At 34.9% G+C, this 26,684-nt stretch overlaps 2 protein-coding genes across 9 annotated transcripts in view; one reads left to right on the top strand and one right to left on the bottom strand.

Annotated features, from left to right (window-relative positions):
• The window catches only part of pdgfc (platelet derived growth factor c), a 298,659-nt gene that overhangs the window by 118,324 nt on the left and 153,651 nt on the right, over nucleotides 1-26,684 (top strand). The gene's annotated exons all lie outside the window — the stretch shown is intronic.
• Nucleotides 7,109-26,684, bottom strand: part of glrbb (glycine receptor, beta b) — a 42,928-nt gene continuing 23,352 nt past the window's right edge. Inside the window, exons 6-11 of one of the 3 annotated variants that reach the window (XR_012389476.1) lie at nucleotides 24,068-24,150; nucleotides 22,126-22,266; nucleotides 20,146-20,421; nucleotides 19,622-19,691; nucleotides 17,506-17,792; nucleotides 7,109-7,919 (exon numbers count right to left, since the gene is read on the bottom strand). Coding sequence is in view for 2 of the 3 variants with exons in the window: in NM_001003587.1 (NP_001003587.1) it covers nucleotides 7,623-7,919; nucleotides 17,506-17,792; nucleotides 20,269-20,421; nucleotides 22,126-22,266; nucleotides 24,068-24,150 (961 nt within the window). In the remaining variant the exon portion in view is untranslated. 3 annotated transcript variants of the gene reach the window in all.

The raw sequence follows: 26,684 nt of genomic DNA, 5'->3' as shown, positions 1-26,684 counted from the left end.
CTTGAAACAATGTGTGAGACAGCAATCATGGGGAAAAACGCAGAGGCGAATGCTTGTGGGTGGGCTTGGAAACACACGCTGAGTAGTGTCAAGTGCACTGCATGCTGCTGAAAATAACTTTGAAACACTTTTTGTTTCTTGCTAGCTTTGAATGAGTTGTGTATTTAAAATGGTTGACTATCAATACAGTATGTCGTCTATAATAATGCATTGTGCATTATGATATCCAAAAACACTGACATGCATTTCAGAATATTACAGTATATTTCTTGAGTGCAGGCTTTTGTGCTTATCACGCTGATATCCACACATTCAAAGGCTTACACCTCCACGTTTGCATGTCTAGTTGCACAAAGGCAGCGGCGCTACCACAGTAATTAGTCAAACGACTGTGGAGGCGGATCTCGCTGTGTAATGCTTAGAGGGAGGAAATGCATATCAAGTAATTGATAACTTTATGAGTATGGTCTGGGTCCAGTCTGCAACCATGTCTTGAACACAGGGGGGTCCATTTTGGAGGATTGTAATGGGCTTTTTATTTAAAGCAATAGACGCTTAATGTCACATGAACAAAAAGGTAATCAGCTAGCCCAGACATTTCTTTGTGTTGTTGCCATTTTGTTACATTTTTAAAGGATAGTTTAGCTAAAAATGAACACTTGCTGTTAATTTACACACCAAAAGTGTAGGTGAGGTCTTTTTTTCCTCTTCTGTGGAACATTAAATATGGTTAGCTGAAGCTGTAGTATATAAGCAATGGGCAGTATGCACAGCTAGTGTTTTTCAGCCAATGATAATCTTCCAGTGATAAGTTTATGTGACTATTTTCAATTTCATAATGTTCATTTTACTACATAGATGTTGTAATGTAATTCATAGATGTTGTAATGTAATTCAAATATAATCTGCTAAATAGACTTAAGCATTGTTAAAGCGTAAAAAGAGACGAAAGACCATTTAAACCCAGACACCGTCATTAGCAGCAGACTAATATTCATATTATAAGGACATGGCATGGAAAAATATAATTGAATGCAGTGCTTCTTGTTTGGTCTGATAGCCACTTTATATCACATCTCAGTCAGGCAGTGAAGATCACAGTTTTTTTTTAAGAAATCAGATCTTAAATGCAGCGATTTTGTATGGGATGACAATTAACTGGAAGCCCTGGGACTGGCTGACTGGAATTAAAAGTATGTGTGCATATAGCCCACTCAATGGCTACAGGCAAAACAAAACATACAGTATACTTGCAAAAGAAAATAATGTTCATAGCTCCTGTAGAAAGAGAACATTAGTTTAACATTATTACATTACGTATATAGAAATTAATGTGTGAGTATTAGGTTATAAACATTGTTTAGTTATGAATTACGCAAAATATGATTATTCAGTAGACTACTCGCTAACAAATTTGATAAAACGTCCGGTAGAATACCACAGAATGTTGACTGTTTTTCTTTAAAACGTGTATAAAATTTGTCAAATAATTAGCCACATAGCTACATCTTACCTCATTCTTTTTAATGGGCTATATGCACAATGTTTTTCAGCCAATGATGAAGTTCCGGTGAGAGCTTTATGTGACTATTTTCACTTTCATATGGTTCCTTTTACCGCATTGATGTTGTAATGTAATTACAATACATTCAGTTAAACAGACTTAAGCATCCATTTGTTTGTTAAAGTGTAAAGAGAGATGAAAGACTGGGGTAAAATTAATTGACATATTTCAAAGACATGGTGTGAAAAAATATAATTGAATGGAGTGCTTCTTGTTTGGTCTGATAACAACTTTATATCGTACCTCAGCCAGAAAGTTGTTTTTAAAGAAATCAGATCTTAAAAGCGGCGAATTTTGTATGGAATAACAATTAACCGGAAGCCCTAAGGCTGACTGAAATTGAAAATGTCTATGTGCGTATACCCCATTCCCTTAAAGTTTGAACTGTTGCATTGGAGTTTGGTATAGGTAAAGAGTTGAGCCCCACCTTCTTTTATTTGATTGACCTAGTCAGAGTCATCTTGACTTTGATGAGCGGTTTTATACATCAAGTCAGATCAGCTGAAACTTTTAACTTATTAAACTTGTGTCATCCTAACAACAAAAAAATGCAAAATGAAAACTTATTGACGTACTTCTATATTTCTTAGATTTTTTTTAGCACTTTCACATGTATTCCCATGACTTCTATACCAGGGGTGCCCAAACTATCCCAAACTAAAGAGCCGAAGGTAAATATACTATATTACTATATTACATTAAAGTTGCTATAACTAATTAATTTCTTAATATTTCAAAATAAATAGAAAATTTTACTTAAAATCGTATAAACTAATGCAGTATAACCTTTTTATCTTAACGTATTACAATAAAAAAACACAATCACATTTTACAGTGGAGTTGAATACACTAAACAAGCAGAATCAGCTGTTGTCTCCATTTGCTCAATGATATCTCTATTGTACTCTATCCATCAGGTGACAGTATGTGCATTTAAGAAAATTTATTTAATCGAAACATTAAACTTTCATTAGATTTTGGGGACTATCAATAAAACAAACAAACAAAAATGACATTTAATTAGAAACTACAGTCTCAAAACCATGCCCATTATTCTCTCTCTCTTCAGATGGGATGGTGGGCCAAATCAAAGATTACCATGGGCCAACTTTGGCCGACCATTTCAATGTAGTCATGTCCCATAAGCATTTCCTGCTTGTTGTCACACTATTTCATAACTGTAGCAAGAGGCAATTCAATGATAACTTTACATTAAAACATCTGCCATTGGATTGTTTATCAATACGTGGCATTTTTTGGAATCTCTGAAGCTAGGGAAATTAAAAATGTAAAACAGGAAATGCTTGTTATGATCATTGTTATTGTTTACAATTCTCAAAATGGTCTGTACACTGCACAGTTACTGATCTTTACTTCATTTATGTCTCTTTAGTGAGCAAGTTCATAGGCTGTACCCCTAGGGGGCTCTATAGTGCATCTTAATATTTTGAAGTCTGAGGCTTTCAAGTTTAAGTTAAAGTGGGCTTCCTAAAATACATAATGCCTAATCAAAAGCATATCCAGATGAAGGTTTCATAGGGAAAGCACTGACTGAGATGATTTCCTCCAGCAGTCTGAATCTAATGTTTTAAAGATATCTAAAGGTGAGACACTGGAGGCAAAAACAGCTTTTATTGGAATGAAAACATCTCAAATACACTTTAAGTGTTTTTTCCCAACACGTTATTAATTTATGTCTAGATTTCAAGTTTAATACATAGTTTTTAATACATACATATTAATAAATCTTCACTTCAGCAGGACTTTCATACAATATTCCAACCACTTTTTACTTTGATCTATTAAAACAAATATTATTTGACGTTTATTTTTGTCTGCAGTGTTATTTGTTGTTTGCAATATACTTTTTCAGAATTAAAGAGTGATAAAAAAAAACATCCCCTCATTCAGAATCCTCACTTGATCCATGTTCAGATTTTTTGTGCTAAAAAATGTATCCAAACTAGAACATATTTAACTAGAAAAGTAAACTTTGTAGACAAACTTTATGGTGGCTTGAGAAAACCTCGCCTGAAAGTTCAAAGTAGTTTAAAAGTTTAAATAATTGAGTTTTTAAGAATTTGAGTCGGCACACATAGAAAAGTACATATAGGTTAGTGTGTTTCTAATAGGGACTGGTATGTTTCTTGCTAGGTGGTTATGAGTGTTTGCTAATGTGTTACTAAATGGTTGCTAAGGTGTTCTGAGTGCTTGCTAAGGTGTTGTTAGGCGGTTGCTTGGGTGTTTGAGGTAGTTGTTAAGGTGTTGATAGGAAGTTGCTAGGGTGTTCTGAGTGGTTGCAAGGTTATTCTGAGTGGTTGCTAAGGTATTGCTAGGGTGTTGCTAGACAGTTGCTTGGTTAAGCTAAGTGGTTGCTAAGGCGTTGCTAGGTGGTTGCTAGGAAGTTGCTAGGGTGCTCTGAGTGGTTGCTAGGTTATGCTGAGTGGTTGCTAAGGTGTTGCTAGGTGGTTGCTAAGGTGATACTAGTCAGTTGCTGTGTTGTTCTGTGTGGTTGGTAAGGCATTGCTATATGGTTGGTAGAGTGTTCTTGGTGGTTGCTAAGGTGTTCTGAGTGGTTGCTAAGCTGTTGCTAGGCGATTGCTAAGGTGTTGCTAGGTGGTTACTATGGTTTCTAAGATGTTCCTTGGTGGTTGCTAAGGTGTTTTGGGTCGTTGCCAGGGTGTTCTGATTAGTTGCTAAGCGGTTACTAAAGTGTTGCTAGGGAGTTGCTATGGTGTTCTAGGCCGTTGTCTAGTATGAATTGGTATGTTATGACTAGTGTGTCCAATGTAAAGTCAATGGCAGTTTTTTTTACAATAGAAGTCTATGAGACAGTTGCTAGGGTGCTGTAAGTGGTTGCTAGGGTGTGGCTAGTAAGTCATCAGTGATTGGCAGATTGGTAGTCTGAGTTAAATGAGCCCAACCTTAAGTCTATATGACAGTCTGGCGCAAAGTTATGAGATCAGAAAGTTAGGTCCAATGTTAAGTCAATGGGAGTTTTCTGAATTTTACGGAACAGATTTGGGTAAATCATTAGACGGATCAGTTGGAAAAGATAGAGCACCTTAATTCAGTATAGTTTGGAGGTTTGGAGTTAGTTTGTTGGTTGTAGTATGAACGGTCTAGGAGGAGATGCATTCTTAAAATAGTCTAAGAAGAAAAAGTATACTGTGTGTAGCAAAACGGTTGATTTCTCAAGCCACCATAAGGAAATAATGTCTTATTTGCAAATTTAATGTGTGTGATTCTTAACTTAATCAGTCAACAGATCAATCAACTGGTAAAATATATTGATAACTGTTATTTCTTCCTCTTTTCACATGCAGTGTTGTGCCTGAAGCAGACCCGACTCCAGACACAGTCGACCCTGTGAGACAGTGAAATATATCAGCAAAATCACGCAGTAGCTGTCTCAGTGTCTGTTGCCATAGCAACTAACTAACCACTGGACACATGCTCTGCAACTCTTGTGTATAAAACACAAAGGATAATATGTGGGAAGAAATGCGGTCAGGTTCAAGACGATTTCTTCCTGCCCTTCCCTTTTTATGTAAACAGCTCCCAGGTTTTCTCTTTTGGATTTATTGACATGGCCTATTTGTTGTGTGAATGTGAGGGCTGGGGCATTCTCCATTTAGCACGCTTCATTACATTCCAGACAGATTTCATATTTCCAACTAGTGCAAAGACATTCGTAGGTCAATCTGCAAGCCTATATTTCACAGTATAATGAATACTGGAGCTTGGGTTGGGCGCTGGAACAGGTCGGACACAGACTCCCAGACAGCTGTGTATTGTGTGTCTTAGGTCAGTGACTCACATTACCAAAAATAATGATTTATATTTCCTGCTCTTTTTTTAAATATTTCCCAAATGATATTTAACAGAGCAAGGCATTTTTCACAGTATGTCCTATAATATTTTTTCTTCAGGAGAAAGTCTTATTTGTTTTATTTCACAGGTGCGCGCGAGTGACATCTGTCTGCTTAAAAAGGCTGTGCTGAAATGTAAATTTAAATTTGTTGACAGTTTGAGATACCTGTCGTAATCAAGTTATTTTTCAGTCCAACAATATTTAATTGGATGAACATTTTTTAGTTTTACGCCTTAGCTAGAATATAAAGAATAGATGTAAATACATTTAGATAATTTACTTTAATCATTACTATTGGAATGTGAAGAGACTTTCAACTGGCACAAGAAAACATGTTTCTGAAGACAATCACGTACTGCACCTTTAAGATTGTATTTAAGCATTAATCACTTTTTATTCACAAAGCTTTAGTGCTGGGTAGTATCTTATAGCATTGAATCTGGAGTCCTAGTAATTAGAAAATGTGGGCGGCATGGTGATACAGTGGTTAGCACTGTTGCCTCACTGCAAGAAGGTTGCCGGTTCAAGCCCCGGTTTTGTCAGTTGGCTTTTTTTTAAAGATTTATTTTTGGCCTTATAGCCTTTATTAAATGGATTGAACAGTAATTTTAGACAGGAAGTGATATGGGAGTGAAGGGGTGGGGACGGGAAATGTTCTCAAGCCGGGATTCAAACTCGGTACGCCCTGAAATGCTACTGTACCATAAGTCAAGCGCTAATCAATAGGCTATTGCGCCGCCAATAAGAATTAGTTGGCATTTATGTGTGGAGTTTGCATGTTCTCCTCGTGTTTGCATGGGTTTTCTCTAGGTGCTCCGACCCACAATTTAAAAGACTTGCGCTAGATGAATTGGGTAAGCTAAATTGTCAGTAGTGTATGTCCTGGTCCTCCAGGTTGGGGGTTGAGCATTGGGCTAATGACCCACCTCGAATAACATTAGATGTTATGAAACACCAATATGGTTCGGCTAAATATCATCGTCGATATATGGACGGCCCTGGGAGAAGGAATGTAACATGGTTGTGAAACTCATGAGTTGTGAAATGCTCCATTATACAGTATATAGAAGTGTCTTTGCCAATTTTGGATTGTAAAAATCTTGACAAAAATATCTCAGACCTTGAAGACTTTCATAATTATTAACTATTGTTCATATAATACAGAGATTTTCCTACATGAGGGTAAAAAGTAAAGCTAAAAGCAATCCGAAATTTAGTCATTGCATTATATAAAAATACATAATCTAGATTATGTTAGTTACAGTTTCATTATGTAATTTGTATTTATGGCAGTCCACCCAGCAATGCAAACTATGTTGTTTATACATTTCTAGAATTATATTTGGGAACATGTTTAGCAAGTGGCACAGTGGTGCTCCGGTTTCTCCCACTGTCCAAATACATGCACTATACAGTAGGTGAATTGGATTAATTAATTTGGCTGTAGTGTATGTGTGAATGTGATGGTGTATGGATGTTTCCCAATACTGGGTTGTGGCTTGAAGGGCATCCGCTGCTTAAAAAATATGCTGGATAAGTTGGCAATTCATTCCGCTGTGGCGACCCTTGATAAATAAGGGATTAAGCCAAAGGAAAATAAATGAATGAACATGATTAGCCTAAGCGAGCTATTTAAAAAAGAAAAGAAAAAACAGTCAAAGACCATGAAGTCAGCTGAGCCATTGGGCCATTTATTGGTGTTCAATTCACAAGAACAGAAGATGCTTTATTTATTCTGCTTTTTACACTTGTTTGTAATCTCTGGAATGCTTGTATTAGTAAAATCATCATCAAAAGACAGTTCTTATGGCAGTGTTTGTCAGTATAAATGTTTCAGCATCATCTCAACAGCTGATCTGTAGGTCAAAAATACTATAATATCATTTAAATACAATATATTAATATCCATATATTCCATTTCCACATGCAAGATAATAACTCTCGGGTTTGTGCATAAATTAAATATATAGTAGCTGAAAATGAATCATTTTAGGCAATAACTTCAATCTCTTTAATTTGTAAAATATGTCTTCCATTTAGCAATTCTATATTTCATCCCAAAGTTTGGTTCTGTACCCTGGCGTAAACTGCTCCGTTTGATGTCAGAGGTATAAATGATACAGACCGAGACGATTGGAATGAGGGAAAAGTGAGTTGAGTCAAAGCAGGATGATATTTACACAATCACAAATACACAGACCAGTAAATTACATTAAAGAAAAGGAAGGAGAAAGGGAAGAGGGCACGGGCATACAGATCTATGCGTTTGGCAGCTGAAGGGATGACAGGTTTAGGAGGTGGTGGCTTCTTGTTGTTCTTGGCTTGCGATTTGCTAAAAGCACTGCCGACTTCAATGGGTTTGCCGTAGCAGTCAAAGTTTGAGAGTTCAAAGTCTCGAGGCAGAGAACCTACGATGCTGAAGTCATTGGTGCGCAAATCCGACTTGGAGGTGCATACCTTTTTGCACCTTGTCTCTGTCACCTGAGAGAGATAAAGAGGAAGAGAGCGAGGAAAAAGATGAATAGAGAGAAAACATGTCAGATCTCTGCAACATCTGGACTGGTTTTTTCCCCCTCTCTGAAACATTAAAGAGATATTTGGGCAAATATGAAATTCTGTCAGTATTTCCTCACTCTCGTGTCATTCTAAACCTGCATGATTGACTTTCTTGGGTGAAAAACAAAAGGAGTTGTGTTTAATAATTCCCAAAGCTGTGTCTTCTGTTCACTGAAGGTGAATAGTGACCAACAGACAAAAGACAAAACAGTCTAGACCAGGGGTGCTCAATCCTGTTCCTGGAGATCTACCCTCCTGCAGATTTCAGTTGCTACCCATATCAAACACAACTGAACCAATTAATTAGGACCTGACACCACTTGATAATTACAGGCAGGTGTGTTTGATATGGGTAGCAACTGAAATCTGCAGGAAGGTAGATCTCCAGGAACAGGATTGAGCACCCCTGGTCTAGACTTTCTAGGGTTTACTTGTGTTTTATTTAAGAAAGAAGCCAATACAGATGCTTGTTTGGAAGGACATAATTTCTGAATATTTCTAAAACAGTGGTTCTCAAAAATTTTTCATTAAGTACCACCTCAGAAAAAAATTGTCTCTCCAAGTACCACCAAAATGAGCAGTATTGAAATACAGTAGCGCAGTAGGCCCTGTAAAGCAACTATAACTCTGCACAGTAAAACAAACGTGGCAGATTACCTCAGAAATATAGGCTATATGTCATATATGGCACATTATATACATAATTTTTAATACATTTTGAAATATATGTAGCATGTACATGACATTTTTCATTCCTCCGCGTACCACTAGAAGGAAGCCCGCGTACCACTAGTGGTACACGTACCACAGTTTGAGAACCACTGTTCTAAAACATAGTATAGCAATACTAGTAAATTTTGACCTTATGGAGACATATATTTTTGTGTTCCCTATATGACAAAAAGGCTCATTAATCACAAAAAAGTCTTTTGCTTGTTTGTTTAACTTTTTTTGGTAATTTTTCTGTCATTATCAGATTGTTTCCTGTCATAGTTTGGTGATATACACTACCCGAAAAAAGATATCACCAATCGCTACTGAAAAACAACTGATTTGCCATTTTGTTCACCTGCTTAACAGAAGTGACTGAAATGGATGTTTTTAAAATTACAGTATCTATTGGTACGGAAATTAAGTATCATGACAACACTTATAGGAAGTCCCCTCAAAAAAGCTATAGATGTGTTTCTGTCCAAATAAAAAATTAATAATAAGAAAGAAAGAAGACAAACAAATAAGTACTGTAAGTTATTTTATTACATCTATGTTTATATTTATTAAACTGTTGCATTTAAAAATGTGACTAAACATACAGTTGAAGTCAGAATTATTAGCCCCCCTGAATTATTACCCCCCTTGTTTATTTTTTTCCCCAATTTCTGTTTAACCGAGATAATAATTTTTTCTTTGCCATGATGACAGAAAATAATATTTGACTAGATATTTTTCAAGACACTTCCATAAAACTTAGTGACATTTAAAGACTTAACTAGGTTAATTAGGTTAACTAGGCAGATTAGGGTAATTAGGCAAGTTATTGTATAACTATGGTTTGTTCTGTAGACTATCGAAAAAATATATAGCTTATTGGGGCTAATAATTTTGACCTTAAAATGATTATAAAAAAAATTTAAAACTGCTTTTATTTTAGCCGAAATAAAACAAATAAGACTTTCTCCAGAAGAAAAAATATTATCAGACATACTGTGTAAAATTTCTTTGCTCTGTTAAAAATAATTTGAGAAATATTGAAAAAAGAAAATAAATAAATTAAGGGGGCCAATAATTCTGACTTCAACTGTATGTTGTATGTGTGGATTTCTTAGGTGATTACCAACATCTGCTGAAAATTTCAAGCCAACAGCACCTTTAAAAATATGTTTTCTGAGAAAATGGTCACATGTTCAATACTTATTTCCCACACTGAATGAAGTAAATATACACAGTACTTCTCTACTAAACTGCCCTGAAGAAAATCTTACTCGTTATGAACAATGTAAGCGTGAGTTTTTGATCATTTCATTTTTGATTGAACTATCTCTTTAATTTCACACTTAGGTACTTTCATTTGTATAATTAGGAAATGAACAAACACTAGCTGGCAGGCGGATCATTTATGCATTATGATACTCACTCGGGCATCAGACATGGACAACTCCAACCAAATCTGATTAAACGTTTCCCTTTGACTTTTGTCCCTCATGTAAAGGCACAAACCCTCCTTTCTCTTCCGACACACTCAGCTGCTGGGAAAAGGGGAGAGCTTGAGGACAGCCAATTATTTTTGGCTCTTCCTGAAGCCCTAACAGGGCAGAAGCAGTGAAGCGTCACCCTCCACACAGGAACAACGGGACGAAAGCAGAAGTGGTGTGAAGGAACACCTACCTTGCTTAAAAATAGAACTGGGCAAGACAAGCATAAGGAAGTGATGTGACATCGCACTGTCTGTTTCTCCCTCTCTCTGACTAACAGAGCAGAGGGATGTCTCAGTAAGTGATGTCTGATGCTCTAATGCCAGCTTGTCTGTTGTATTAGTTCTGGATGTGTGGAAAGGGGCAGAAGCCATGCCGTGCTGGACTGCACCACTTCCCACTGGGCACACAACACTTAAATCCTCAAACAGCTTGATGTCTCTTCTAGTGTGTGAGATTTAGCAAACTGCTTGTCAAATACAGTATTTGAGCTTTCGAATCTTGCTCGTAGATATAGACGGACACAAAATGGGTCAAAAATGATAAAATACAAGTCATTTTAAAATGGTTTGTAGGCTGCTGCCACTTTAAAATGAATGAGCGGATCATTCACTGTAAAAAATGCTGGGTTCCACAAAATTGATTTGTGTTAGAACAACTTAAAGGAACTAAGTTAACTTAGTTTTTACAAATGTAAGTAGATTGAGCATAAAACAATCAGGTTATCTCCCAAACTCAAGATTTGAGCTGCTTCAGCTCCTTTTAAAGAAGTAGTTTTTAGTCATTTTAGTCATTAAAAACAGTCATTTTGTTGAGTGTATACTCTTGTTTTTTATTTCTCCGCTTTTTAATGTACGCTTAAAATGTAACTGACTGTGTTTACAAGCATTTTCACCAACACAAGTATTTTTTTTAAAATAATTGTATAATTGTTTGCAGTACATTGCAACCAGTTATTATTTTTTGTAATTTTATTTGTAAAACTAGGGTGGCATGGTGGCTCAGTGGTTAGCACTTTCTCCTCACACCAAGAAGGTCACTGGTTCGAGCCCCGGCTGGACCAGTTGGCATTTTTGTGTGGAGTTTGCATGTTCTCCTCATGTTCGTGTGGGTTTCCTCTGGGTGCTCTGGTTTCCCCCATAGTATATACCCAAAATCGGTATACACTCATTGGCCACTTTATTAGGTACACCTTAATAGTCCTGGGTTGGACCCTCTTTTGCCATCAGAACTGTTTTAGTCCTTTGTGGAATAGGTTCAACAAGGTACTGGAAATATTCCTCAGAGATTTTGGTCCATATTGGCATTATAGCATCCCGCATTTGCTGCAGATTTGTCGGCTGCACATCCACGTGGTAAATCTCTCGTTCCACCACATCCGTGAACCCATTGTCATGTTTAAGAAACCAGTCTTGAGATAATTCGTGCTTTATGACATTATTGTAGCCTTAGTTTCCTGTTCTTAGCTGACAGGAATGGGACCCGGTGTGGTCCTCTGCTGCTGTAGCCCATCCGCCTCAAGGTTGGATGTGTTGTGCATTCAGAGATGCTCTTCCGCATACCCCGATTGTAAGGAGTGGTTATTTGAGATACGGTTGCCTTTCTATCAGCTCGAACTAGTCTGGCCATTCTCCTCTGACCTCTGGTATCAACAAGCCAATTGTGACCACAGAATTGCGGCTCACTGGATATTTTCTCTTTTTCAGACCATTCTCTGTATACCCTAAAGATGGTTGTGCGTCAAAATCCCAGTAGATCTGGAGTTTTTGAAATACTTAGACTAGCCTGTCTGGCACCAACAACTATGCCAAGTCACTTAAATCCCCTTTCTTCCTCATTCTGATGCTCGGTTTGTACTGCAGCAGATCGTCTTGACCATGTCTACATGCCTAAATGCATTGAGTTGCTGCCATGTGATTGGCTGATTTAATGAATTTATATTAATGAGCAGTTGGATTGGTGTACCTAATAAAGTGGCCGGTGAGTGTATATATAGCACTATAAGTGTATTGGATAAACTAAATTGGCCTTAGTGTACATGTAAATGTGAGAGTGTATTGGTGTTTCTCAGTACTGGGTTGCAGCTGGTACGGCATCCGTTGGGTGAAACATATGCTGGAATAGTTGGTAGTTCATTCCGCTGTGCCGACCCCTGATAAATAAGGGACTAAAGCTGAAGGAAAATGAATTTGTAAATCTAATGATACATTTTTTTCAGTGTAGCTTTAAAGCATAAATAAAACTGAAGTTAAGTTCATATTGCACTGCCAGCTGTTTGAGGCAGAATCAAACACTGCTTTGAAATAACAAACAGTGGGCTTATAGAAAGTACAAACAGGCAGGATAGAATAAGGTCTGCTAAAAACTGCAGGATTGGCTTATTTGTTGCTACTGTATGTGGTTCTTCTCATTTTACAGAGAGTAGTTTCCTTTAAAGCAAACAAACCACCGCAGCTCTATGTGTTGCTTAGAGACAGTTCTCAGCAAGAGAGACAAGTTCTCAGCAAAGGGCTGTATGCACAGCTAGTGTTTTTCATCCAATGATGAACTTCCGGTGAGAGCTTTATGTTACTATTTTCAATTTCATTTGGTTCCTGTTACAGCATTGTGGTTGTAATGTAATTCAGATACAGTATAATCAGGACCTAAGCATACATTTGGTTGTTAAAGTGTATAAAGAGACAAAATACCGTGTAACGCAGGTGGCGTCATTAGCAGCAGGTTAGCGCAGAAATTCCATTAAAGAAACTGGGGTAAAAATAATTTCCATATTTTTAAGACATGGTGCGAAAAATATAATTGAATGCAGTGCTACTTGCTTAGTCTGATACCCACATTTATCGTATCTCAGTCAGGCAGTGAAGATCACAGTTTCTTAAAGAAGTCAGATCTTAATTTCGGCTTTTTTGAATGAGAATTCACCTGAAGCCCTGGGGCTGGCTGACCAAAATTAAAAGTCTGTATGCATATACTTTATTCGGCGATATTTAAGATTCATATTGACTCCAGAGTTGATTATGTGTGCTAAATTTGTGCAGATTACATCAACTCATTAGACTCAACAAACAATGACTACTTTTATAACAAGCACTCCTAAAATATGTATTATATGCAGATATCAGGCAGCTATTGTCAAGAGAAATAAAAAGCTGGAATACTCTGAGTATTTAATTTCAAATACATCTGATTATAACTTGATTAATCAAAATACAAACTACTCAAAAGTAAGTAAATATGCCTTTTAAATGGATTTATTTAAAATACAGCCTGTTAATGCCAACATATTATAGAGCTTCACTTCCTCAATACAGTTGAAGTCAGAATTATTAGTCCCCCTGTTTATTTTTCCCCAGTTTCTGTTTAATGGAAAGAAGTTTTGAAATATTTTTAAATACATTACAGTTTTAATAACTCATTTCTAATAACTGATTTATTTTATCTTTGTCATGATAACAGTAAATAATATTATACTAGATATATTTCAAGATAGCATTCAGCCTAAACTTTAATGGCTTATTTAGGTTATTTGGAAAGTTAGGGTAATTAAGCAAGTCATTGTATAATGATGGTTTGTTCTGTTGACAATTGGGGAAAAAATGATTAAGGGGGCTAATATTATTGACCTTCATTTTTTTGATTATTAAAACTGCTTTTATTCTAGTCAAAATTAAACAAATAAGACTTACATCAGAAGAAAAAAAATATTATCAGACATACTGTGAGAATTTCTTTGCTCTTTTAAACATCATTTGGGAAATATTTATAATTTTATATATTTTTTTATTTTAATAATTTTGACTTTAACTGTATACTGTCCTATCACAATAAAGGCAAAAATGATGGCAGAAAAGAGAGTATCTCTGCTGATAAATAGTGTCTGCTCAAAGGCATTCACCGTGTCTGAAGAAAACAAGCTTTGGGATGCTTCCAAACTGCTCTAATTGAAAGCAATGAATGAGGTTTTCGCGGAGGTCAGTAACTTTCAGTGGTTGTTCAAAGAGCATGTGGGTTAATTTGGGGTCATATTTTCATCTGGTAGCTGTCGAGTGTCCGGTCTGTAAGTAAATGTGTGACAGTGGTAGAAAACACAGTGCATCCTAAAGCCTCCCTCTGGGGCCAATTTAAAGCTTATAATAGACTTGAGGAGAGCACATTATTCAGCCTATTTCTCCTGTCTGTCAGACTATCCCTGCCTTCAAGCTCCTTTTCCAATTGTTGCTATAAAACTGTCTGTTTTCTGAAGAACATGAAGTACTGTGATTATCCCACCTACACTTCTGCATGCAGACCTGACATTAGCAGCGCATGATTTTACATTATATAACTGCAGGGATGGAACACAAGTGAATAAAAAAAAGCCAATCTTTAAAAAGCTAAAATCACACAGCTAAGCATAATATGCATCCACATGTGCTGCTCATCTTTTTTTAGTAATGTGTAATTACAGTTTGTGTCAAGTCTGTTTAATTTTTAAATTCAGAATGTAAATTATACCAAATAAATGTATTATAAATTATACAATTAAGATAATATATAATAAGGTATTAGTTATAATTATCATTGGTTTAATAACAAATATAGATAATATCTATATTTACTTAGTTAATATATTAATGTTCATATTTACATTGTTACACTACCACTAAAATGTTTTTTAATGTTTTTAAAAGTGATCTTTTATGCTCATCAAATATTTTTATCAAAAATAATATTAATTAATTGAAACTGATTTGTAATTATTTACATTTTCAGTTAAAAAATGCATAACACAGTAATATCACCACCATTTAAATGAACAGTTTTTGCTGTAATCTACTTGTACAATATAATTTATTATTATTATTATTTAATATTATTACAGTGCTCAGCATAATTGAGTACACCCCATTTTGAAAATTAATATTTGTATCCATTTCTCAGTGAATATAGACAATGTTTTTTGGTGCATTTAAACAAAATTGATTTATTAAACTTATTTAAAATCATATTTAGAAATTAAAAGATAATACAATAAAATTCAAGCAAAATATCACCAAAAAAAAAAAAAAATACAACCTACAAAATTTCAACTAAATTTTTCCCTTTTTCGCCTCTCTTGATTTTTTTTCCCTTTTTAAATTTGTATTTAATATTTTTCTAGAACATAAATTTGGCTGTACTAGTTTTTGGATAGTTATCGTAACTTATTTTGTTAGATAAGCACCAGATTTGGCTTCAGTACTGACTAATCTAATGTATATGCACATATATAATATTGTATAGCTTCCTATTAGAAATATGAATTTAAAAGAGAGATTTGAGAGGGGTGTACTTATATATGCTCAGAACAGTATTTAAGGGCAAGATTAAGGCATCATTATCCCAGTCTTCAGTTTGAAATAATTCTATTATATTGATTTGCTGTTGTAGAAACAATTCTTATTATTATTCAAGTTGAAAACAATAGTGCTGCTTAGTATTATTGTAAAGGCTGTTGTTGTAAATGATACTCTTTTATTCAAAAGATTTGAATTAAATAAACTTTTGATCTAGTAAAATTTTGTGGAATTAAAGTTAATTTGAAAAAAAAAAGTATGTTTTTACCTATAATATTTTGAACAGGAGAATGTTATATTTCCAAAAATATATATCATTTGAATTAAAATTAAAACAAGATAATAGTAAAACCAGGGATTCTTAAGAAAAACAAATGTCAGTGCCATGTCCATAAAGTAAATATTATCAAAGTACTTACAAAGTATGTATCAGTTATATCAAAGACCTATCAAAGAATGTTAGTATTATCAAAGTATGACTAGGCTTGGGACGATAACCGTGTTCAAGGTTTGGTTTGGAAAATTAAAGGTTTTAAAACCGGCAACATTTTCTGCTATACTGTTCCAAAGGTATGTGTGTGTGTGTGTGTGTGTGTGTGTGTGTGTATATATATATATATATATATATATATATATATATATATATATATATATATTATTATTATTATTATTATTATTTTATTTTTTTTAGGACAACAGTATCTTCAGCACAAAAAAAATAAAAATAATCCAAGAATGCTGTTTTAAATTGTAAAGAAAGCTGTGTTTTTGAAACTAATGAAGACAGCAGAAGTCAATTACTTAATTGAATTACTTAGCCTGACATGTTTACTGCTCCAAAATATTATAAATCTTTCAAAAATACAATATATTGTTTTCAAAGGGGAAAAAAGTTTTAGTTTTTACCCAGACATTTAAAAATAACCTATTTTATAGCAGTCATCACAATACCGTGATACCGTGAAACCAGATATTTTTATGCAAGGTTATACTGTCAGAATCTTATACTTATACCCATGTCTAAGTATGACTATCTACCTGTGTAATATCTATTATTCTTATTATAATAGATTTCTGTTATAATCATGGTTAAACAAATAATATAGCCCCTTTGCACTTTTAAACGATGCCTTAATCTTATTTGCTCTACCTAAAATGATGAAGTATGCTGCTACTTGTAGGTTTTTCTTACTGTCATAAGAAAAAATGCAAATGTGCATTTAATGTTCCCTTAAACATGCCTAGTAATGCTGGATTGTAATCTAACTTGATTAACAGATCGTCACTCGCCCGTACTGTGGTGAATGATCTAGCCAGAAATGCCCTGGGATTTGCTTTCTGTATTTGTTGATGCACTTATGTGTCGCTCTCCCTCTTGTGGGTCATGTGGGGCGCTGTGTGTGAGCTGCCATGTTTATGACACAAATAAATATTGTGGATGTCCTGTGGAAATTTCTAAGATGTACATCACTTTCTGTGATCAGGGACACTTCATCTTCAAATACATTTTGACTGATAAACACATCACCTATGTGAAGTAGTAGTGATAGTCTTCACTATAGATGCCCTGAGAGCTTGGCTGTTTGGAGTGGGTTGTGAACAAAGTAGAGTAGGTTATTACTAGACTTTATGGTTCAGCACATCACCAGAATGTAATTTCTTTAAATACTGTTGTTCTGGGGGGAATTTTCTGATCACTAGTAATAGGCTGAATGTCCTATAGTTTGCATCCATGGCAAACATAGTGAAGTCGTGAATAAATGTACAGAAAAGATACAGAGACAGACACAACGCAGATTTAAAGGAACAAAACACAGTTTGAGGCATCATCGGATGCATCATAACCAGTATTAATTTATACTTTAGAAAAATAGCGATGTCATTTAGTTTCATTTTCATTTAAATGCGCTGTGAGTGTGATCATATCGGACACAAATATAGTGGTGAGCATAAATAACACCACAAATTTTGCAGTGCATGTATAGTCAATTGATTGAAACTGACCTGGAGTGTGCTGACGTGTATAGGGGTGCTCCCCATGCCGTTGATGGTGTTTTTAGCAGGGGTCTTTCCCTCCGCCTTCTCCTTGGTGGCGATCTTTGCTCTCTCCGCCTCCAACAGTTTAGGGCTGTTGAGCATCACCTGAACCACGGCATACTCCACCAGAGAGGCGAAGCCAAAGAGCAGACAGGCAATCAGCCAGATGTCAATGGCCTTTACATAGGAGACTTTGGGCAGTTCAGAGGCCAGAGACGTGCACTCAGAGGAGAGCGAGAGCACTGACAGAATCCCTGCAGACAGAGACAGAGCACTCATTACATCAAATCAGCTGAGGAGAGATGAGCTTACACATTGATCTGATCCCCTTTCTACAGATAAGACCGAAGCAAACATAATATTAAAGGATCTGTAAATATATTAGAACAGTGCAAATGACATTTAGGATTTCTTTGTAACTACTGATGTATATTTTGTTCTATTTTCATACATTATGACGATCAGAAATGAAATTTTCCATTGAAAGGGATTTAGTGGTTTTGAAAGGGAATAGTATGAATTGTTACCAATAAAATGATATTACACACTGATTAAAATGGGATAGAAATTTTAACCTACATCTTACAAACAGGATCAGCTTGTTAACTGGACTGAAATTTTCAAGAATATCTATGTTATGCTGCTTTGACACAATCTACTGAACATTGTAAAATCACTCTGGAAATAAAGATTAATTGAAAAGTAAAGTCTGATGTCATGCAAAGCAGCTTCCGGGTGCAAACTGTATGGGGTGGCTCAACAAATGGTACCAATAAAGTCTACAAAACACTCTAAAACTTTCGCAAATCCGGATCGCTATATATATATATATATATAAATATATATATATATATATATATATATATATATATATATATATATATATATATATATATATATATATATATATATATATTCATGCCTGATGTCAGAAGGCCAGAAAGGGATGCAATGTTTATAAATTGTTAAAATATTGAAATATTGGTCTCTGTAATGTAGTAAGTCCAGAGATTTTTACGTTCATCATTATTATGTTAAATATTCATTTTAATGTGTTTTAAGACTAAAAAAGTTAAAAATCAACTTAAAAAAAACAAAAACATTTTCTCAATTCAAATAAGTAGTGGCTTGGACCAGGAAACAGTATTCCATACATTAGGGAAGCAAGATTATGACTAGAATCATTAGTTAATGCTCCTGATAATGTATTTGTTGTTGATGTTTTACTTTTCATCCATTTTCGCATTTCATTTTAATGGTAAGAGCTGTAATAAATTTAGGTTAAATGAGTAAAGGTAGTTATGTCTTGGTGGCAAAAATTAATTAATTCATTCATTCGTTTTCTTTTTGGCTTAGTCCCTTCATTAATCAGGGATCACCGCAGCGGAATGAACCGCCAACTTATCCAGCACATGTTTTACGCAGTGGATGCTCTTCCAGCTGCAACCCATCACTGGGAAACACCCATACACTCTCATTCACACACATACACTACAGACAGTTTTAGCTTACCCAATTCACCTGTACCGAATGTCTTTGAACTTGTGGGGGAAACCGGAGCACCCGGAGAAAACCCACGCAAAGACGAGGAGAACATGCAAACTCCACACAAAAAATGCCAACTGATCCAACCGAGGCTCGAACCAGCGACCTTCTTGCTGTGAGGCGTGTGTGCTACCCACTGCGCATCCATGCTGCCCAGTGGCAAAATATTATTTAAATTTAAAATATCCATATTTAGTAACATTACAAATGTCTTCACAAACTTTTGATGGTTTTTGATGTCTTTTGATTTAACATCTTTAATAAAGGCTAAGAAAAAATTATGTTTGTTTGAAACAAATGAAACCGTTTTTAACAGCAAAATGCATTTGTTAGAATATATTTTAGTTATAATGAAATCAAAAGATATATTTATAAATACCTGCTCATTTATTTATTAAATATTTAAATTTGATATTATTTATTAATACTTAATCAATATTTTAATCTTATAATCTTTTAAATCTTTTCCCACAAAATATGACAAAAATATCTAAAGATTAATTCTCAAACATTCAAAAACTGCATTATTGTGACTGACCTGAAATGGAATGGATATGAGACCATGGAAAGTGGCATTTCGAGATGACACGTGATGTGATCACATTAAACTGCAACAAGGACAACAATGTGGACAGAATGAATGATGACTAGCATCGCCAATGGAATTGCAGAAGAAATCCAGTTGTAACCAAATCACAGCACAACATTTGGTTTGCTTTGCTTTTTCTAGTGCACAAGAAATAAGCACGCTGCATGAAAACAGCGCATGCATTTATCAGCGATATCAGTCTATAACCGGAAAACACAAGGAACTGTCACGGCATCTTTTGTAATCTTCATCTTATCTCAGATAATCTTCTCTCGCTGACCTCTGTGGATCCCATAGCGAAATAACGCCTGCGGGCTATAGCTGAGGCTGATGGGAAATATCCAGAACATGCATTACATTTCCTCAGAGATGCCTTTGGGTAAACAATTGATGAAAAGAAGATTTGGAGCTGAGGGGGACAAAAATAATCACCCTAAACCTCTTGAAATCAGCCATAGAAAAAAAAGACTCACTGGAGAAATGGTGAATGATGAAAAATATAAAGGATGGGTTCGTTTAGGGTGATACAGGACTCCACAGACACATGTGATGAGGTGCTGATGCTTGTGGCAGGACTGATGATTGAAAAAAAGTACCCAGAGGCACACGGGCAGCGCTGGCGTCAGGATTAATCCAAAAGGAGAGCCAGGAAAGGACAACGATGAGCAGGGTGGGTGCATAAACACCCATCATGTAGAAGCCCACCTGCCTTCTCAGAGTAAAAATCACCTCCACGCACGTGTAGTAGCCTGTCATAGAGAAGAAGCTGATTTACAGTTGAAGTCAAAATTATTAGCCCTCCTATGATTTTTTTTTCAAGTGTTTCCCAAAAGAAGTTGAAAAGATTATTCCTATTATTTCTCTTCTAAAGAAAGTCTTATTTGTTTTATTTCAACTAGAATTAAAGAGGCTTTTAATATTTAAAAAATTATTTCAAGATCAATATTATGAGCCTCTTGAGCACTTTTTCCCCGATTGTCTACAGAACAAACCATCGTTTTGAAAAGATTTGTCTAATTACCCTAACTTACTGCATTTTAAGCTGAATACTATTATCTTGAAAAATATCTAGTCAAATACCATGGCAAAGATAAAGAATTCAGTAATTAAAAATTTGTTATTAAAAATATTTGTCACAATCATCAGCAATCCAGCCTGTGCAAATCGCTGAAGAACTACACATCTGCCACTATATGAAATAAAACTGCCAGAAGTTTTTGCATTCACACACCAGTTCCTGATTTCCCCCTGATTACACACACATAACTGGTAGCTCATGATAGACTGATTAGTAGGACTATAAAAACCTATTTTACACACTCTTGGCTGAGTCCTGTTAAACTGTAAGTGAGCATTTCTAAGCGTTTACTTGTTGTGTTTTGACCTTTGCTTTGTTTTACTGTTTATGTTGTTTTGCCACCTGTCCTGATCATTTGCTTGGGAGGCTTCATGAAACACTAAAACAGTCGACACAAGCAAATGGGTCAACGCTTCGAAACATTTTGAAACCTGTCTCTACAGCAACAACTAATGGTCATTTATATGTATTGCTTTGGAAAAGCTTCAGCAAAGAAACAGTTCAGCAAATTCAGATTTTAAATCCCACAAAGCGGTGAGAGTTTTTGACTAGCATGCAGAGATAATGGGTTCGAATCCAGCTATAGATGTTATTTTTTAAATGCTTTGTTTTTATAACGTGTTTTGTTTTATCATTGGTCTGACATCTGAATGAACACTTTGTGATCAAATATGTCTTGGTTTGGTCATAAAACAGTAATGTTATTAAAATACACCAAGACATCATTTCAAAATATTTGTACAAGTTGGGATGTGAACATGCACAGTCCACTAGGCTACATGAGATAGATTTTTTTGACCCTGTCAGTCAAACACAGATTTGCCAGGTCTCAAAATGCTTCAGAAATGACAGATACTTTGAATCGATTTTGAAATTTTTGAATCACTTTAGTCACTTTAGTCTGGATGTTTCAGGTCATGATGCGGTGCAGTGTTTTTAAAACACTTCCGTTTCGGGATCTTGACACTGTGTCTAAACATCAGTTTCTTGTGAGCTATCCCGACCATTCATCTATACTCTGACAACGGTTTTGGATTATCTGCTTGCTCCTGTCTGTCCCTGTTTTAACCTTTTGCCTGCCTGACAATTCTCCTAATAAACTGCATTTAGATCCTCAACTCTGTTGTACCCCAACTCGTTTACACTATTATGTTTATGAATGTGTTGAAAAAATTCTTCTTTTCATTAAACAGAAATTGGGGAAAAAATATACAGTGGGACTTATAATACAGGAGGGCTAATAACTCTGACATCAACTGTACATCGTCAAGTGTATAAATGTTAGACTCACTTTGAAATGTATTGCTACCTCCTCCTCAATGAGACCACAGAGGAAGCTTATACACACTATTAGTATAAAGGGAAAGGCTTTTACCCGTCCCTGCGTAGTACTTGGTGCAGTTGCCATATTCAATGTCTTCTTGCTTAATATCAAACTGAGGCAGAGCAATTTCATCCATCTGCACGGGGTCACCAGACTGCCACATGAACTGCAGGTCATCTGTGGTGTAACCAACTATGAAGATAAAAGATAAGATAAATGCATAACAATAATATATGCTGGCTTTTAAATGAAAGGGGACATGAACTGCATTGTTTTTTTTACTTTGTACTGTTCGTTGAGGGCCAGGTATCATAATATATTTATTTCAAGTTCATTTTTTGTATAGTGCTTTTCACAATAAGTATTGATACAAAGCAGTTTTGTTTAAAGGGGCGCATCATTACTACTTTACAGTCAAAATGAGAAGAGTTAAGGAGTTGTTTGGACAGACATATAAACATAGTTGCCCTATATACCTTATATAGTGTATAGTGTTCTTTCAAACTGGTAATATTTACAGTCAAGCTTGATATTATTCACACGATTGGGAAATTCTGACTTAAAGTTTTTGTTTAAATGTAAATAAAAGCTGAAATATATAGTATACATGTGTATATATATATATATATATATATATATATATATATATATATATATATATATATATATATATATATATATATACAGTATATATATATATATATATATATATATATATATATATATATATATATATATATATATATATATATATATATATATATATTTCATATATATATATATATATTTCATAACAATGCCTCTTATACATCATCTTAATATCTGTTGGAAAAAACCTTAACCTGCCTTTATTTCTTTGTTCGTCATTCATGTTATAGAGCATAACTTGTGCACTTTACAGACTATATAGAATTCTGAAACCCTTGTTATTAGTGCTATGATATTAGGTGTGGTCGCTATATGAACTGCAGCCAGCAAATCATTGCTTGCACACCTAATGTATTTAAGACTAAATTAAATGAATCCATTTTTTTATATGACACATTGACTTTAGAGGACGTAATTGTTTTTTTTTTGTACACTGAATGCCAGTTACATGTACTATAACATATAACTGCTCTATAACACATTCATTTTATGTTTTCTAGAACTGAAAAAGCTCTCAGAAGCATGCATAAATGCCACATCCTTTTGATTTTCCTTGCAATAATCTCGCAAGTCCTTTAAATGTCTGCGTCATTTTCAATAACAAAAAAATTAAATAAAAAAAAAAACTTGCTGGTTGAATAAAAGTAGCTTTAGACACAATTTGCCAGGGGTATGAATAATTTTGGCCATGACTGTATGTGTATATTACATGTTTAAGAAAGTGTCTTTGTGTATTGAGTATATAATTATATAGAGCACATTGAATATGTGGAGGTTCGTTGGTAGTTTTGTTCTGCAATTATCTCCCAAACATTGAAAGGACTCTGGGTTCTGTGCCCACTAATATAAATGTGATTTAGCTTAAATATGCATAAATACTCAGGACTGTAAACTAATCTCCTTTAAGTAATATTAGTATTGTATACTCATTCCTACAGTACATAACAAACTAATACACTAAATAATAAACTAAACTGTTTTAGACAGATAGCTGTAGATTATGTGAAAAATAATGTGTTAACCTTATCTAGTACATCAAATAAATAAAATAATGACCTTTTAAAATTACATCATTTGTATTTTAAATTAAATTTAGGCTAGACAGTTCGTCCTTACATTTTCTATAAATGGTAATATTAAAAGAATTAATCAGTGGTATATATTTTGCATGCATTTTTATGATTTTTTTTGTCTACATTTTTTTTAAATTAATAATTCCTTCATCTTCGGCTGTGTTTTAACTAACAATAGTGAAGTATTGAAGCAATGTAAACACCCTTTCCCATTTCATTTATCTTCTTTATTTATTATTGTTTTCAAAATGATTATTTCCATATTTACGTACAGCTCTCAAGCTGCATTTTGCATCGCTGGGTGTCCATGGGGAAGAGAGTCAAGTCCAGTGGACAAGAGAGGGTAACAGACAACCTGAGAAAAGAGAAAATAAACACATCTGAGAACCAGACAGTGATTCACGCCTGGCCAGTTTGAATCAGGCTAGCAATTTTAAAGGTAATTTTCCCCAAATACACTTCATGAGCAACTACCTGGCCATCTGAATGTGGAGTCTGTCTAACCATTTCTCCTACTAATAGCCTTTACATCACATTCATATTTAAACTGTGTTTTATAGGCTGCTCACCCTTATGTTAATGCATCTCTAGAGCTGATTTCGCATGCTGCAATGGTTCACGTGACTCTAACGTTAAACCAAACTTCTTTTACTCCAATGAAAAGCATAATTACAGTAGAGTGGGGACGAAAGTAACGTGGGACGACAGTAACAAAGTGTTTTTCTCGAAGCCCCGACAATATTTGCTTTCCAGGCTATAACAACACATTTTGCATGCAAGTGATGGAGCTACCAAATATCATGTTATGAAGTTATTTTGTTCCACTTAGCTCCAAATTTCAGATTTTTTGGTGCAAACAGTAATTATTGTAGTGGTTCTTTTTTACAAGTTGTGTTTCTGTTTTGATGTCACACTAATGATCAATCTAAAGGTTGTTTAGTGAAATAACACATCCTGTTGGGATGAAAGTAATGCTGTTATTTATGCCCCACTGCTAATGCAAACCTTATTTTTCGCTTCCACAATAGAGTTTGCAGTGTTTGGATTTAAAAATGTTTAAAAAATTAATACAAATTACCAATAATAATAATAAAATATTCAAAAAATGTTACATTTGCATCATTAGATTGCTTTTTAAACATTTGAGAGAATTGAAATTTAAAATGAAAATGCTGTTTAATAATTTTTTGCAAAAATAAAGGACAAAATATGTTTGCTGTTAACATTAACAAGGTCATAGTCAGATATATGTAAAATAAACAAGACTAAGCCAGTAAATCTAGCCAATATTGTTGTGTTACTTTCGTTCCTGTCTTTGGGAGAAGGGTATGAACGAAGGTCGGAGCCAAACCAGGGACCTTCTTACTGTGAGGCAACAGCACTACCAACTGTGCCACCGCGTCACCCAGTTTTAAGTTATATAAATCAAATACATTCTGCAACTTCATCAAGATTTCTTCTGAGATTTATTTTATCACTAGGCTGCATCACATGAAAGTCAATCCAAATTGAAATGATTTCACAGATGCCACAGACATAAAAAGGTCTTTTCAATTATCGGTATAAATTCTTCATACAGCTCCCTTCTTGTGCACAGCATCCACACCAAGGCATATTTATTTAAAACGCCATTAACACATGAAAGCTTTTTGGTTTTCTCCCATAATCTGACAAGCAAAGAGCTACTTTTTTAACACCAGCGAGGCCACACAGCACTTGGGCTGAAGCACGGTGCCAAGTTATTTTTGAAAAGGCCTGGGAGAGGTTAGAGAGAATGAACATTTCCTTCTATGATCTGTTTTGGTTTAAGATGTATCCTTACAGTATGCTATACAGTACAAATTGTCTGAATGGAAAAAAGTGAGAGACAAGGGTAGACTTACAGTATATGTTATATCTGCACAAATTATATTATATCTACACAAATGACCAGCCAGGAAGTTCCAAAATTAAGGTATTTCATTTTTTGGTGGAGAATGTAAATAAAGAGACTACGGGATAAGAAGTGCTGTAAGGTGCATCATTTTCATTGAGAAAAGAAGATAGATGAGCCTTCAGGAGGAAATTGAAGGTCAATTCAAGAGTACTGGCAGAATTAGTTTCAGGGAGGTATAATATGAAATAAACACTCTTTTCTCTTTAAAAGACTTTCATTAAGACAGTAATCCCCTGCCACACACATACTGTACCCAGAGACAAAGCAAGGCATCCTGGGCTGGTGCCAAAAGTGAGAAAGGGCTCACGGAAGACCACCCAGATCATGCTGTGATCCGGGTGGCATGAAAAAAAAAAAAAAAAACACACACACACTATGGAAATACATTTGCCTCAGACATAACAGAGCAGAACGTGATGCTCTTAAACACACTTCCCATCCACACTCATGTGGCTCTGTGCCAATGTTTAGATTTGATCTTTTTACCCTGAACTGGACCATGTCCAATGCACGGCTGGCACAGTGACCACACTAACAACTCACATTTGTTCAAACTATAATGGGCTGTGCAATTGTGAGTATCTTTATATGTAACCGTTTGTTTAAAGTCCTCCTGAAATCGAAATGAAAGTAGTTGTGGGGTATTATTATCAATGTTACTCTTAAGTTTATCTATAAGCGAAGTTATCAGAGTACCTCAGCTTTACATCAGACCTCGATCGAATGATCCCTAGTATCTGAAGTCTAAAAGCATTAAGAAGAGCTTGGAGGACTCGGTCACCATGTTCCCTGTCATTCAAACATTAAATACTTTTTAAGACTCTCGTTTTACATATTTTGGTTGCAAACTTAGATCTGCATGGAAGCGCATTACTCAATATTGCAAATACTAATAAAAATAGTAATATAGAAACAACATATATATATATATATATATATATATATATATATAT

The sequence above is a fragment of the Danio rerio genome, chromosome 14, assembly GCF_049306965.1.
Source record: "Danio rerio strain Tuebingen ecotype United States chromosome 14, GRCz12tu, whole genome shotgun sequence".
Lineage (NCBI taxonomy): Eukaryota > Metazoa > Chordata > Actinopteri > Cypriniformes > Danionidae > Danio > Danio rerio.
Note: the sequence above shows the minus strand (reverse complement) of the source record. Positions and strands in the feature narration are given on the sequence as shown.